Source organism: Cyprinodon variegatus, unplaced genomic scaffold, assembly GCF_000732505.1.
Source record: "Cyprinodon variegatus isolate N-32 unplaced genomic scaffold, C_variegatus-1.0 Scaffold757, whole genome shotgun sequence".
NCBI lineage: Eukaryota > Metazoa > Chordata > Actinopteri > Cyprinodontiformes > Cyprinodontidae > Cyprinodon > Cyprinodon variegatus.
Window position 1 is genome coordinate 279,509 of NW_015151210.1, and position 16,838 is coordinate 296,346.

The 16,838-nt window shown below is 39.4% G+C and overlaps 1 protein-coding gene across 1 annotated transcript in view; it reads right to left on the reverse strand.

The window, feature by feature from the left end:
• Positions 1-7,543: 7,543 nt before the first annotated feature.
• man1a2 (mannosidase, alpha, class 1A, member 2) overlaps positions 7,544-16,838 on the reverse strand; it is a 103,723-nt gene continuing 94,428 nt past the window's right edge. Inside the window, exons 10-11 of the mRNA XM_015395745.1 lie at positions 10,809-10,924; positions 7,544-9,003 (exon numbers count right to left, since the gene is read on the reverse strand). Coding sequence (XP_015251231.1) covers positions 8,868-9,003; positions 10,809-10,924 — 252 coding nt within the window. The 3' untranslated portion in view covers positions 7,544-8,867. The remainder of the gene's footprint in view (positions 9,004-10,808; positions 10,925-16,838) is intronic.

A 16,838-nucleotide genomic window follows, 5' to 3' on the forward strand; every position in this document is an offset into this window, starting at 1 on the left:
ACTCCATCCTGGAGAGAAATATCAGCTGTGCTACTGCCATCAACACCCTTGTTTATAGATGTTGGAGATCAGCCCATTTCCCAGTGTAGTCCTGTTTCTCTGACTGTGACTGGCTGGATGTGCTCTCTTCATCCTCAGTCATGGCTTTAGTTTTTTTCACTTATTAACGCAAAATTTATTAAAATACCGCAAATGTATTAGTTTTAGGTATTAATAATCCATTAATTATTCCTTGCTGACCGGACTATTCCTTTAATTTTCAATACTTTTTTCAATATTCTTTTCCTGACTTAAAAAACAAAAAAACATTGGCTTCAAGTAACAGTTTTGCTTGGTAGCAAATTGTCTCAGTAAGGAATTAATTTGGCAAAGACAGGTGGTGTAAGAAAAAAAATAGATTCTATCAAATATCCTGGTATTTCGTTAGACCATACTGCTGTTGATTCAAAATACAACCACATGGGTATTAAAACTAAAATATATTTACAGGCAAACATCCATTGTATTGCCTTACTTTTATATAACTTTTAAACCCACAGTTGCTAGCTGGCAACAGCAAGATCTTGTGAGGTTTTACACAGCTATATATTTATTTAAAAAAGGCAATCTATTATCTTTGTTAAAGTATGGGGAATATGTCGGGATTACTTGTAATGTGTCACATACATAGGGATGCTTTTCACATTGCCAAATTGTTGCCAGCTCAAATAGCTAGATTACTGAAACCATCACCTGCCATGGTTCAATTCAATTCAGCAATTTCTATAGTGCCAATTCACAACACATGTCATCTCAAGGCACTTTATAATTCGCCAGATCATACAGTCAAATTGATTCAAAGTTTTCTATCTAAGAAAAACCAGCTGATTGCATCGACTTATTGATGCAAATGCAATCCCTCACACTAAGCATGCTTGTAGCGACAGTGGAGGGGAAAAACTTCCTATTAACAGGAAGAAACCGCCTGCAGAACCAGGCTCAGCGGCCATCTGCTGAGGCCGACTGGGGTTCAAGGAGACAGAAGTTGAGTTCGAAATTGTTTTGTTTTGTTCAAGCTTTACATCTATAATCATGTCTTTTTTTTGCCTAATATGAAGGCAGTAACAGGCTTTTGGACAAAGACGCTACTAATAATTTTTGTATGTTTTATATTTTTGTGTAATAGAGAACTTCACACATTTTTTTTGTTTTTTTTTTTTTTTTACACTTTTATAACTTGTATTTTTGTAGTTCTCTCTGGAAGACCTGACTGGGATTTAACCAGTATGATGGCGCCAGAAGGGCTAACAGCTGCTCAGAATCAACAATGCAATGATGGATTTCTTCGTTGGTCCCTAAATGGCCTGTTTTTCAAAATCACTCCCTTCGGTTGCTTTATAACCGAGCAGAGGAGACTTTTCTGAGGAAATTTACATTGTGAGAAATGACATGCAGCTGAACTCAGCAGGGAGGCGATAAGCCAGAACCCCAGCTGTATCCGCTCAGTCCTGCATGGAGTTAAATTCCAGTTCTCCTAACAGTGAGGGCATCCACACTTCCTAAAACCAGTTCCTTCTAACATTAAATGAAATTGACACAACTACATATACAGTACTCTGATCAGTTAAACTCTCAACTCAGCATTGATTTCTTGCCTGGAGCCCACAGGGAACACCAAGATACCGAACATAAGATTGATTGATATTAAAGATATTTTTGGAGTTAAATGAAACTTCTTGTCAGTTTTGTTAAGATATCATTTCAAAGTGCTTGACAGGAAAATAAAAAGAAGTATTAGTAGTTATTATATAAATTTATTTAAAAACAAAAATAGAACTTATGGCATTACATTAAAACAGACATAATTAATGGTTCCCCTCGTTTATTGAAAGAAAAACCCACAATGGTCACAAAAAATAACTTTAATCTGGTCAAATATAAATAGGAATTCTGTAAAGTCAGACAATGCTTTTCAACCATACCTCAAAAAAGTGAAAAAAACATAATCTAATTAAGAAAGGCCTGTGAAAAATTGGTGGGACTCCTAAAAACAAATGTGAGCTAATGGACACGTCTACCACAGTCAACATGGACCAGAGGAAGTGAATGAAAGAGTAATCTCAGCAGATTAGAAATTGATTAAATTGCTGCAATTGCCTCAAAAAGCTTTGCAACAAAATATGAAGCTAAGGTTGCCATCATTTTGGCCAGGCCTATTCCATGACTTGGTTTTTTAAAATCCTTTTTTTGCACGGTTGAAAAGCAATGATATCATTTGTTCATTTCCAAAACATTTTTTTCATTGTTACTTTTGCCAGGTTCCAATCAGCTTCCAATCATTTCTGTGCCCATGTGTTTTTTTAAATGTCATTGAACAGGAGTTAGCAACAATTTTGTCCAAGTGTGCACATTTTTAGAAGCCATGATAAACCATGTTAATATAAAGCTGCAGTAATTACTTTTTCTGCACATCCCAGCTAATCGAGAAGCCTGTTCTAGATGTTGGTAGCATAGAAGCTGAGTGCTGCTATGCTTCATTTCTGACCAGCAGTTCTGAGATGTGTTTAGGCCAAGAACATTCAGTGCCTTGAAAATCACCAAACAAAACCATTAAAAACGACATCTTTACAAACCAGTATCCATCTCAGTGGAATGTTGGTTCATCTCTGAAGAGCTGTGCTCCTAATTTATTCTCTACAAACTGGTTTAGAAACCATAAAATTTGTTAAACCTTTTTTAAGTTAAGCATTTGATTTTTTTTAATGTAAAAATACATCTTAAGGCTTTAGGAAGGCAGTAAGCAGACTTAATAACTTCATAATCTATCTTTTAAAGCGTGTTATCAATGTGATGCGTCCTAAATGCAGGTTTCTGATGGTTTCTTTTTCTCTTATGGAGTCAGTCTTGTTCTATTACCGTTGGAAAGCAAGAACCTGTTGTGTAAATAGAAAAAAAAAAATGCATTCGAGAAATGAGCTTAAAAAAAAACAACTTGTTCATCAAAAGCATTTTATAAATGAATGTTTGTTTTCATAACTTTTCTTATATGAAATTGTATTTTATCAAACTTTGTTTCAAAATTTTAAGTTTTAAATGTTTTATATTTTTGATTTTTTTTTTTCTTCAATTCGCCTTTTTTCAGACTTAGTTCTACAACTTACTTTTAAAATTATGTTTAATGTGACCCGTGAAATTTCATTAAAAAAGAAAGCAATTATTACATAATGTGGAAAAATAAATCTGTGAAAAGTATTTAGAAAATAAGAGAATAAAGCTGATTTTTATAATAAAATAAAAACTGAACCAATTTGAAAGATGCATCTCTAACAATGTAAATAAAATGCAAAACAAAATTAACCTTTTGAAAAATATAATTTGAAAAAAAAAAAGCTCAAGTTTATATCTAAACCTTTTTTTTTTATTAATAAAAAAGCTTTTCAAGGGTTAATTTCTTGTTTGCTTTTCTCTTTTAATTTCCATTTTGAAAACATTACAACAATAATGGACCAAAACTAACTTCATAGTCTCCTGGCCGCTCCCTTTAGCCCACCTTGTTCCCAAGCATGAGCCAATAATCAGGTGGAGCGGTTAGAAACGGTTAGAAGAGGCTTCAATTCTGCTTCAAGCTGCTTCACTGCCAGACGAGCTGAAATACGGACACCATGGAAACACTTTTCATAACATCTTTATTGGATGTTTCCATTTTAAACATATTTACAGATACTTGAATCTTAACTTTGTAGCTCAGTAGAAATACAAATACAGAACAATGAGTTTTCCAAAACACCACTGGAGCCAATTGATGGCCATCGGGGGGGATTCAGGGGTGGGGGATGCAAGGGGGCCGAGTCTGTACTGCATCAATGAACTGAATAATGGCAGAATATAATCAATTCATTTTTAATAATGTATTTATGAGCGAACAAGAAAACTAGGCTTTGGGACGGATGGAGGAGGTGGAGAGGAATGTGTGTGTGTGCTGGGGGGGTTAAAAGTTTCAACTAAATTTCAGAGGAAATCCTCAGCTTCATGTTGCGTCATGAAGCCACTTTGTTTACAAAAGAAATCATCTCTGTGTTCCGTCTAGTTTGGTGAAAACATCCATTCCTGATTATTTCAAACTGGGCTAACATGTTCTGGAGGATAATGATGATCATCTTTAACCTGGAGCTGCAGGAAAACCCAGAACGTGCCGGGACATTTGTCTCTTCATAAATTAAAGACCTGGTGGCGCCTAATAGGGGAAAGGAAAGCGCTGAACGGTTCTAAGCAGACAGACGCGTAAAGAACCACAGCAAACATCCAGAGAACACATCAGACGGGACCAAACGTTTGCTTTTTGGTAGAAAACCACAGCACACTGCTCTCATTGTAGTGAAACATGGCGGCAGCAGCGTCATGCTGAGGGGAGTCTGCGCTTCAACAAACGTGTTTTTCGCTGTTATGCAGACTCTCGGCTGTTCTGCAAAAAAAATGTCAGGATTGAGTCTTTCAGCTTCCTGCCATCTGATGAATACACACCAGGAAAATACAAACCCACTTTAAAGTTTGTTTAAACCTTGAAAAAACAGGGTCATGGTCAAAGATGAACACCAGCAGCAACCCAGGAAGATTCCTCCTGTTCACCATTTAAACGTGTCTGAAAGGTCAGCAGGGAACCAACAGTAAAAACCAGAGGACACAGTTGCAGCGTCATGATTGAGGAGGACGGCTGCAGATGTTATCAGCGATGCAGGGACTAAAACCACATCTGAGGTTTGGTGTTGGGGGCGTCTGTACTGATGCAGCTGTAAAGGTCAGATGACCGACTTTGACGTTATGAAAGAGAGAAAGAAAATCCCAGTATTGCTTCATCACTGCTCCCAGCTGCAGGGATAATGTTTGACTGCGGTGAACATGAGCCTCATCCAGCTCTGCTCATATACGTCCTCGTTTGCATGAGGAAAATGGTACAGAATGTTCTTTAAGATGTAAATATTTCTTTAAATATTCAGTTTAAATGGAAAAAAGGGAAGAACAGAATAGAAACTCCATCAAAGAATGTTACATAAACAGGCTGTTTGACACAGATGGGAGTGTTTCCCTCTTTCTGTTATTAATAGACTCTTGGCTCGCCTGCTTCCCTCTGTGGTCACTCTCCCTCCAAAATCCTTCATTTTCTTCTTTTTATGTTTTTTGTGGTGAACCTTCAGTTTATCCCCACTTTCATATCGGTCAACATCAACTGGCTGGAAATCAGAATCTTTTTTTGTCCCTTTTCACTTCAAGCTTTGATGAGTCGGGTTCAGGCGCGGGTCACATTAAACGTCTGAAGCCTTGAGAGAGAATTTATGAAAAACAAACAAGAGTTTGAGAGTTAAAGCTTTTAACAGACTAGGATCAGCAGTAAAACGCTGTCAGCATGGCGGACGGCAGGCAGCGCTAACATGTGGAGCTGCTGAGCTCTCAGAGCGAAGGCAGGATAGTTAAAGAGGCAAACAGAGGTGGAAAACCTGACAACCCTCCAGGATACAGTGTTACTACTGATTGGAACAGAAACAAATTAGAGGAAATATGTGAACAGGAAGCAAACATCCTAATGAACTCAAAAACCATCCTCTTATCAAACACTTTCTGTCAAATTAGGAATCTCATTTTTAAGCGATGCTCATTTTAAATCAATAAATCTACAGTGATGCCCTCCATGGTCCTGAAACAATGTTTTATTTTCACCCTCAGTGTCTGAGCTAAATGAACGATTGTGGTGGTGTCCGCTCGTCCGCCCTAACTCCTAAATGCCTCCATCTTTACAGAGCAGGGACTTTATACCAGTGTTGGCCCCATACCGAGACACCATACCTGGCCGTGCATCATTGGCAGATACAGATACCATCTATTTGAAATTGATGTGTGTATATATGAAGAACTGCATACTACTTGGATGTGAAATAATTGCCATCATGGCTTTGTCAAGCAGGAAAAAGACTAAAACAAAGTGAATCCAGTAGAACTTTTTATTGCCTACCTTGAATGGGTGACAATATGTGAATAAACTTTTGGCTCTCAAAATGGTATCAGTGCCCTATTTGTTGGTAGTTGCCGATACCGATACCACCATTTTAGTGCTGGATCGGGGCCCCATCCGATACTGGTATCGGTATGGGTGCAACGCTACTTTATAGTGAACTCAGTTAACTGACTGGTTGGACAGATCACTGCTTCTTGCTCCCCATTGGTCACATGACTCCAGCTCCCCCGCCATCTTTGTAACCATGGATGATCTACACTTTGCAAGCTGCATTGTGGGAAATTTTGAGTTCAACACTTTTTTCATCTGCTAGACATTCGGACACTCATTTAAAATGGCGTAATCATTATATAGTATCCTAGTGATTAGGGCTCATATTCGCACACAGCCTGTGAATTGGTATTCAGGCTTCCCTTCCAACTGACATGACGTGACCTTCCAGACGGTTGGTCTATCTAGGCCCACATGGCTGACAGGGACCTAATAATCCAGTTAAACCTGCATTTACTGGAGTAACAACCATCTTTTAAACCCAAAATCCAGCAAAACTCTACTTATTATTATTTAGTTTTTTATATTTTCCCATCATTGTAGTAGTCAGCCAGTCAGGCTGGGCCTAAGCACCAAGTGCTTTTAAAGTCGTAGGGAAACCGCCGTTCCAGAAGGTTAGAATGTTATACTTAAAAAAAAAAAGTATAGATATAATTAAGACCTAAAGTTGTCGGGAAACGGCTGTTCCAACCGTTGCATTTCTGAAAGTGAATGTGATTGGTCGTTTATCGAGGGGGCGGGATTGTTGTGGCGGAAGGTTCGCAAGCCTGTTTGATTGTGGCTGGTGTCTCAGAAGCATCTTGCTAACTAGTTAGCAACTTAGTGCTAGTAGGTTCCCAATAGGAAATTATATACAGACCAAGTAGCGCTAAATTGGTGAATTAGCAACGACACTGTCAAGGAACGCTATGGACAGAGGAAACATGCAAGAGGAGGAGAGTTTAGTGTCGGAGGTCGTGGATGAGTCTCCTCCATCATATATTTTTTATTTAAAGCAGGGACAAAGTTGTTTTGCGGAAGAGGGCAGCAGAAGCTTGGTTTGGTGTAGAAGGCTTCCAGCCGTACATGTTTGAGCCCTTGCCTCGCAACGCTGCCAGTTCTGTTAGCTCTACGCCTGCTGAAGACACAGACGTCCATCCCCGTGAACACTGGGACGGAACTCAGTGGGAAAGGAAATTATTCTTCCTTCTTATTTCAACCGTTGCGTATATTAGCTGCAACATATGAATCAAGATGCTATGACCAAAGAAATTTGATTGACAGATGATCGTTGATGTATGATTGGCTGAATTTAGGTGAACAAGCTGACGTATAACTAACTGGCCTGCAGAAGATAACGAAAAAACACAGATTATAAGACAGGATTTTTTTTAAAATAGAAATTTTCTAAATTGGGACAATATGGTCTGATAAAGAGCACATTTATATACATGTTTAAGCCAGAATGATTTGACGTTTAAATATGATTTGCTTAAGACTTTAACCCTCCTGAGTGCGATGCTGGTCTGTTAGATCACCAACCAAAGGCTCTTTATTCTCCTTTACTCAGCTGATCAATCGGCACTGAATGCTCCACATTTTAACCAGGAATCACCGCTGTTCTTTCCATAACACTCAGCATATTTCTGTTCACTCCATAGAAAAGGAAACATTTCAAAAACAAAACAAATATAAGATTTTACCCTTAAAGGAAAAATACTTCAATTATTCTGGGAGCGTCACCTATAACTGAACGTTTTTATGGAGTTAAGCATCTGCTAGAGGCAGAAAATATGAAGGTTGAGTAATTTTCTTCATTAAAGGCTTTGAAGAGCTTAAAATGAGGTTAAAGATGGAGGCCTTTAACCAGCCGCTGGAGGAAACAGAGAACGGTACATGAGAGCTCTGCACTGAGGATTCATCATTTATTCACCTATTTCAGTGCTACACCACTTTATTTTCCTTTCTAAGTGCAAACAGATGATTTACAGCAGAGCCACCAAAACAAACACGTTTACCAAAGCGTGGTCTCATCATGAGCGACCTCAAAATAATGCTGAGGATGTAGGAAATGTACGGCGTGTTCTGGAAACGGAGGGAGAAGCAGCATCCAGTCGAGCAGCAGCAGAACGGTTTCTGGGTGGGACTGGTGTGTGGAGGCCTTCTCTGCTATAGCCGCTCATTACAAAGAAAAGCAAAAAGCCTTAGACCAGGCGGTCACCGCCAACACCTCCTGCCTGTGAAGATCGGAGGAGTTCCAGGTCCGGGTCCATCCGATGAAGACCAAACAGGAAGTGGGCTCGGTCAGGGAGAAGCGAAGGGCTTTGATACGACCCTGTGTCTCCATTAATGTTTTGTCCAAAACGACAACAAAAACATCTTATTAACAGACCCTGTAAAAGTCCACTAGAGTGTTTATGTGAAAAAAAAACAAAACAGAGTGAGAATAGTTTGGACTCTTTAGGGCCTCAGCTTAGAGTCTGAAGGAGAACGTTTGGTCAAATGAAGGAGATAAAGAACCAAGCCTGTCGTTTGGAGCTCCTCAAAGTGAATCTCTCAGAGGCCGAGCAGCGCACCCACCGTCTGCCTGGTTTAAGCAATGAAGACACAGAACTATAGTGAGATATAAAGATAGGGACACAGAAGAAGAAGAAGAAGAGGGGGAGGTCCAGAGGGTGAGTCCTTTCCTCTGGGCAGCGGCCTCTCCGTCTCCTCTGGCTCATGTCTGCAGTTCAGGCGCAGATTAAAGAGTTCCTGTGGAAGTTTGTCCGGCGGTGGGTGGGGGAGTTTTAGGGCGATCGGTCAGGCGAGCAGAAAGGTGGCGCTCCCTGGTGGAGGCGAGCCAGTGGGTCTATCGCTGGGCGGACTCGCTGCCGGGGAGGGTGATGTTGCCCAGGTGGAGGACGGGGAGAGGGTGAGCCTCGGTGTTAAACACCCAGCTCTCAAAGGGCATCAGGTCGTCACTGGAGAACAGCAGGTACAGGTACCTGTGGGGGACAAACGACAGAGGACACCCCTATGACAACGATATCCTCCTGGTAAAATAGAACGTTCTGAAATAAGATAGGATCCCACATCACCACCCCTCCACCTCCATGCATGACAGATGGAAAGAGGCACCTGAAGAGCTACACTTTATAAAAACATCTCCTCAGACTCAGAATGGATGTAAACAGAATTCACTGCATCTTCAGACGTAACAAAGATGGATCAACTTCACAAGCAGACGGACATTTTTAGGAGTCTGCAGTCTCTGATAAAAAACTCATTGCAGCTTTAATTTACTTCCTAATCATATTTTTTTTAGATAAATAAAACCTTATATTAAAGGTAGGATAACTCATAATGTGAAATCATATCATTTACTTTTCCATCCTGTTGATATAATCCAACACAATGAAACCAAAATCCATTTCTTTAACTTTTTACCTGCGATTACATTTTTATCCCTTTCAGTCTAGTTATTGACATTGCAAACTTGCAAACTAACTCCTTATATCTTAAAAGAGCACAAAAGAAAATGGAATAACTTCTAAATGAGAAAAATGAACAAAAGAGAAAGTTTGGGGAAAATGATGTTGCTGAAATTGCAGCGGTTCTAAAATGCTGCTGGTCAGAGGAGACCAGCAGCCAATCAGAGCTCGAAACATTGAGGCGGTGAGCTGGGAGGACATGGAGAAGAGATCAAACAAAAAAAGGACTCATAAGGACTGAAATGTCACCTTCTCAGGGAGTTTCAAAGCAGTGTGGCAGCTGACATTTCAGAGCTCACACACCAAACAGACTCTGCTGTTTATTTCAATCTTAGTCAAGAGCCCAGCTCTGAACAGCAGCCAGGAAATGTCAGTTTACAATAATTATCTTCATCGTAGAACAGCTGTGCTGTTTTAACCACACGGGTAAAGAGAGACGCATCTCTTACGACTTTTTAGCAAAGCTTTAGGTTTAAATACAGAGTCAGACTTCAGAGGCTCATTTCTACAATTGCCTTACAGAACAGACAGAAAGGAAGGAAGGACACAAAGAAGGAAAGGACAAAGGAAGAGAGGGAGGACACGGGAAGGAGGGACAGAAGGAGGGAACAGAGAAAGAAAATAAATGAGGAAAGGATGGAGGATAAATCAAAGCAAGGGTATAAAGAGAGAAGAAAGAAGCTTTGAAGGTAAGAAGGAAGGAAACAAGGCAGCAAAGCAGGAAGAAAGGAGGAAGGCAACAAGAAAGGACAGAAAGAATAAAAAGAAAGAAAGATCAATAGTTAGAAGGAACAAGGAAGGAAGGAAGGATGTGAGGAAGGATGTAAAAATTAGAAGGTGAAAATGAAGGATACGACTTTTAGACTGTTTTACAGAGAATGAAGTCAGGAAAAAAAAAAAAAAAAAAAAAACATCAGTTAATATTTGTCCAAATGTTTGGCTGGAAAACACTGAACTTTGATTCCAGACAGGAAGCCTGGAAAAACAATGAATTAAATATGGTAATAAATAAAGCAGAGAGCCTAGATCAATGACGCAGAATAGCCAGCAGGGGGCAGCAGAGAGCCACAACCCACAGACTCCCTGAGCTGCTTCTCCTCATCCCCACAGTGATGGAGGGAAAACAACACTGGTTCCCTCTGCACCAAGCAGACTAGGAGACGCTGCTACACAGGTCCAAGTGGCTACAGGTCAAAAACAGCTTCTGTTGGACTTCTAAACACTGTCCAGTATATCGTATGTCAAATAGGTTTTGTTTTTGGATGGTCAGCATTCTCCATGCCGCTCTACAAGCAGTGAATCACTATAATGTTTCTTACTTTAGCGTCTCGGCGAGGAAGAAGCTCTGCTGTACATCGTCGTAGGTCGGGTTGGACGAGTAGACATCCTTCACTCCAGAGAAACCGCCACTCACCCGGCAGTACTTATCAATGGCCTGCAGGAGACAGAATGAAGAGAGGAAAGGGTAGAAATGTGAAGGTTGTATGAGAGCAAGAAGCAGAAAGAGAGCAAAGGGGGAGAGGACAGATTGGACGACAAAAGTGTAAAAGAAACAAAGAGAACAGAAACGTCCAAAGAAGAGGAGGACGGATCAGAGAGAACAGAAAGGAGCAAAGCAAAGATTGGAGGAGGAGAACACATTTTAATAAGCTTATAAAAGCAGGCTGTAATTAATTTCTTTGCTTGAGACAGATTAGAGCAGGTCCTGGGGAGACATTCAGGAGGCAGCTGCTCCACAAAACCATGACAGCAAACTGCAGCATTCACACTTTATCTGCTACATTAGTGGCCGTTTCTTCCTGAACACAAAACTGCTTCATCATGAGAAAAAAAACACCCTTATTTTCTCTTCTAATGAGAGAAAATGATCAGCTACATCATTACATAGGTAATGATCAGTCATTACCTTAAATCTACATTTAGATTAAAAATATTCAGGTGGAAAACGAGATGACCAGATGACTGAGATCATCATGGAACCTGATTTGGGCTTTTTTTGGCAGCAAGCTTCCCACTAAAATATATGAACATCAGCACTGTTTACTGTTTAAAAAAAAATCTGATCTGTAGAATAATATTTTCCAGTAGGATTAACATGAAAATAAGGGAAGATGCTAAATTCTGCAACCGGAAGCAGAAGCTGATCTTTATATAGGATCTAAATCATACACAGGGACTCAAATCTTTGCATAAAGATCTGCTGTCATTTGGCTAATTTTTTATTAGCAATGTAGGAGAAGGTTCTGGTTCAGGTCCCGAAATGAATCCGTGATTTCAGACTCAGAATCGTCTATAACAGCCAAGGTCGTGTCCAAATAAAAGGCTTTCTGATGATCACACTCTTTTTGCTAAATTTCTTTATAAACTGAAGCATTTTATATATTTATCATAACGAGACCAGGGGAGTAGATGTATGACGCTGCTCAGGCGCCCAATGAGTAAGACTTAAAAATGATTGAATGCCAAGAGGGAAAAGAAGTGAGTTGGTGCTAAGATTATAACACCAAGGTTTGTTGTTCACAATTGCAGCAGTTGGTAGGTTGATGCATGAGTAAATCCTGCCAGCAGATGGCGACAGCGCTAAACATGTCATGTGCCAAACATGGCAGGTTTAAATGTCCCAAAACCAGACTTGATGCATGTTTGATCACGCAGCTGAACCCTGGGCTCAGTTTATTAGAGCTAAAGAGAAAGAATTAGTTAGCAGAGAATGGTTTGGGTTAGTCACCATTTAAAACAAGAGAAAACAGAACCTCAGCATAATGCTGCCACCTCCATGCCTAATATAGACAGCTTGTTTTCACATTTTGAGATCCTCACTTGGACTCATCGGATCATTTTCACAGCCTATTCTGTTGATTCAACTGCCTGTTTATTTTACACATCTTTTCTGTGGTGCTGTGGCTCCTTCCACTAAACTTCATATTCTTACTCATCCGATTCATTGGTTCTGTTTAATCAATATTATTCAGCTGCATTAACTTTACAGGATTTAAAATGAGATTTAATAAGCACCCAGTTTAGTGGAACCAGTTGACATAACTGGGTTAAGTTTCTGCAACATTTACATTTTAATATTATATTCTATATTTCTGTACTTCTTTTAAATAAATCCATCAAGCTTTACTGCATCATCCTTATTAAATAACATTCATGAACAGTGCTGAGGGTAACTGCATTTAACTGCTCCAGTAAGTATGAATTGTCTTTAATAATTATAGTTTACAGTGACAGGATTATGTTGAATTAGTTTGTTTGTCTTTAGTTGAACTGAAAGTTCTAGTTTTTGTTTAAAAACAACAAAACTTGCCTGAGTTCACCATAAAACTTTTATTTTCCTTATTAAACAAAATAGAAAAGAAGCAAAGTCTGTATTTTCAGTTAAGATGTGAGAAACGATTTGAAATGACAAAGTTTCACCCAAAAAAACAATAAAAAACCCACAACAGTTAAAAAACTTCATTGAAAACTTTTATCCAGCATTGTGTGTGTGCGTGTATTTTTATTACTCTAATGTTTTCAGAGCGGGTTTAATTTCCATTTCTGATACTGATACGGGTTATTTAACATGACAAGCTTTAATATTCCAGTTTAGATTCCATCTCCTCGACAGCAGCGACATTCAATATCTGACATTTTTCCTCTCGCAGCGCGGCGGCCTTCGGATGTCAGGCTGCTGTTTCTATTCTTTTGTGACAAAGTTTTCATTCAAAGCTCAAAGCAGGTTTGCCTTTTCCTGCACGGCGAGGAGCGGCTGTAAGGAATGATGGAACGAGGTGAGGTTATCGCCTGAGGGGCGACATCCAGCCAGATTAGACAGCTGACACCTACCGCACCTCACCTTACAATAACAAATACTAATATCTAAAAAGCCTCTCCTTCTCACACACGGTGTCGTTAAAAGGGCATCGATTGCCCAGATGGTGATGCTAACAGGCCATTAGCACATCTGAGCTCCATTGATTTCATGAGAACTTATCACAGTGAATTCGGTCCCTGCATACTAATCCTGAGCTGCTTTACATGACTGAACGTGGCTGAACGACTGACAACATGTCATAGCAAGGCTTCTCCTCTTTTAGAGATTTGCTACCATCTTTACACACAGACAGAGTCGGCCAGGCGACGTCCTCAGACGACCTCTTTGCTGTCAGCAGATTTTCTCTGCAGACCGTAACTCATGGGCTGCTGCAGACGCTGCATGCTGCAGTGTCAGAATCAAACACATAGATCCAAGCTAAAAGGATTACCTGTGTGTGTGTGTAGCTACTCTAAACACATTTAAAATAAGCAAAATCAACATTGTGGTAAAGTTTTAACCAGTAAAAGTCAGTCCAGGGTGAGTTAAGCCTTACATTCAGCGGGACATTATACCATAAAACTGTATGATTGTAAGGGGAGGAGGCTGATTGGATACGGCTGCTGCTGTGGGACATATTTCACAACCAGGCTTCACCTTTGAACTGGTTTACACACACAGCAATGATTTCAGGAGTAAATATCCATTTATGAGGACACACAAACCAGGATCATTGTTAGCAGGGATCCACTGATGAATTTAACAAAAGATATGGCCTATTGATTTTTATATGGATTCCTTATGCTGTCATCACTTTAACTTCCTTTAAAAATGTTAAATGTCACACAAGTTGCAATAACATTAACATCTGTATAATATTTAACCCATAAAGGTCTTCCTCTGCGTTTTGGAATCTGATTAGTCTGTTTTAATTTGTGTATTAATATTAATCTAATACACAATTCAAATATCAAAGGTCCCATATTATTCTACATTTAAAAATAAAAAAAATCTTATTTATTTCATTGTTTTTGTGACTAAATAATCAAGCCTTCAGAGCATGTTTTTGCAGTTTGTGCAGGAAAATTCCTCTCAGTTTAGAAAGACAGCCTTTACCAAAAATCTCTTTATTCAGCCTTCCTTTGGACAAACTGTTTTGGCTTTGAACGCCTCTGTCGTCTTAAAGGCCACGCCCCATAACCTGCAACCATGACAACCAGTCAGAATGTGCAAAGACAGCCCAGGAGCATAGAATAAAAGCTAAAATGAAGGCCGTAGCTCAGACCTCTCCAGACAGCTCATTTCTCACTCTCTTAGCTGTGGGGTTAAAACAATCTTTAAGTAAAATCACACCGATACGCCACATTCTGGTCCTAACATCTAAATACGTGGACAGAAACCTTCACTGATGCGGTTTTAACTGTAGCCTCAGTTCTTACACTGGAAAAAACTGAAATCTAGATGAGTCCTTTTTTCTTAAAATAACTGAATTTGTTCTTGAATTGAGGAGGTAACTGAGACACTTGTCAGTGGAACAAGACAATTTACATTTAAAATAAAAAAAAACACAATTGCATTGTCTTATTTCAAGTGCATATTATCTAATTATCTCATTTTAATAGTAAAAATACTTATTCCATTGGCAAACTTTCTCATTCACCTACTCAAATTAAGGATAAAAACAATTAATTTCACAAATTTTTTCTTATTTCTAGATTGTTTTTCCAGTGTAGCTAACAAGCCGTCTGCTGCAACAAGTCACCTTTACTCTGTTTAAATGCAAAAAGTTGTTTCCACCTCATTGGAGGATCAAATAGTGCGAAAACAACTGAAGATTTGTTTCTAATAAAGGGGCCGTTGTTCTTGCTAGAATTGTATTCTGATAGCTGATAATGTTGAGAGGAGAAGGCCGACTGTTATGGGAGGAGAGCCAAACAATCAGGCTTGATGAAATATAAGCAGAGATGTGTGAAGCTGAGGCTGGAAGCCACATCCAGAACTGCAGGTATCTGTGAGACAAGAGTGGGTTAGAGTACCGACGGTACCAGGAGGAAGCTTCAGGGAGCGAGTGACAAGTTACATATGAATAAAAAGTGGAAAATGATCTGACGAAGTAATGCAGAGAAGAAAAGGTATAAACAACACTGATAGAGGAAGAAAAAGCTGCATTACTGAGTAGCTGAGTTTGATATGGTTATCTATAGGTGGTGAGTTTATTAAACCACCTGATTAAATGATTTCAGACAATATTCTGATAAATAGTCCAGACTACATTGCTGGACATTGTTATCCATTTGGTCTCAGAAACTAACAAACTTCTGTTTGGAAATGAAAAACAGAAGACTTTGGTTTAGGAGATTCTAGTGCTAGAAGACTGAGAAGGCTGCAGGAACTAGAAAAGCTCAGAGAAAGTTCCTGATAAAAACAACGCTGAAAACCAGACAGACCAGATCGTCTTAATAACCATCTATCTCTGAGATTAACCCGTCCTCCACACACAGCTGTGAGCAGCTTGCAGCACAAAGGGAGAAATCTGGAACTAAGGGTCTGGCTCAGTGATCCAAGATGGCGGCATGCAGGGTTTGAACCTTGAACCTGGAGCCTTCTCTAGACACAAATACTCTGCTCTAACCAACGGGATAAAATTCCCCCTCTAAAGGTCATTTTCACAATGCCATTACGCACAACCAGAAAGGTTATTGTGAAATTTAACCAAACAAACAACAGACTTTGTTTCCCAATGATTGTTTTGATGAGCGTACAGATTGTATAACTGCTGTAAATCTGCTACTCCCTCAGAATAAACTATATTTTACAAAGTTTGTGCTGCAAACTGTGCAGCAAATACACAACAGTTTTGATCAATGATCAAGCTCGTTTTCAGCGCCACCGCATCAATTCTGTTTTTGATGGATGCAAAAAGACCGCAGTAAATATTCAGATATCACATCACTCCAACGGGAAACTGATTAATCACATCCTCCAGATTTCCAAAATAATTACTGAAGACGACTATATTTGCTTAAAAACTTTGCTGTGATCCATGTCTAAAGTCAACTTATTAGATCTAATACTGGGCTGAATATATATTAATGTAGGTAAACAATAAGCAAGAAATCTAGCTTCACTGCACTCGGTGTATTTCCCCATTATAAGACCTAAAAAAACACACCAGGATGCCCAAATACTAAAAGTTTAAAAGCTTTTAAGTCAATTCAAACATACTTTATTTATCCAAAAGGGATTTTAAAATCAGAGGCAAGTGTTTTGATCTTTACTGTGCAATCAGCACATGATCCTTGGAGCTCCTCTGGGCTTCACACCGCAGCAGAACGAACATGATGCAAATTAGGAGAGTGGAGATGTTTGCAGTGCAGAAGGGTGGAGCTGAGCTAAGTGTAGGTCAACATGAAGATGGCCTCGGCTAGAAAAGGACAGCAGACACCATTAAATTGATGCACTGCTGCAGAAGTCTTCCCAGGAGTAGTCCTTTTTTAAAGAACACTACTAGTAGACAAGAAGAGGGATCACTGGAACCATGTAATGGGGT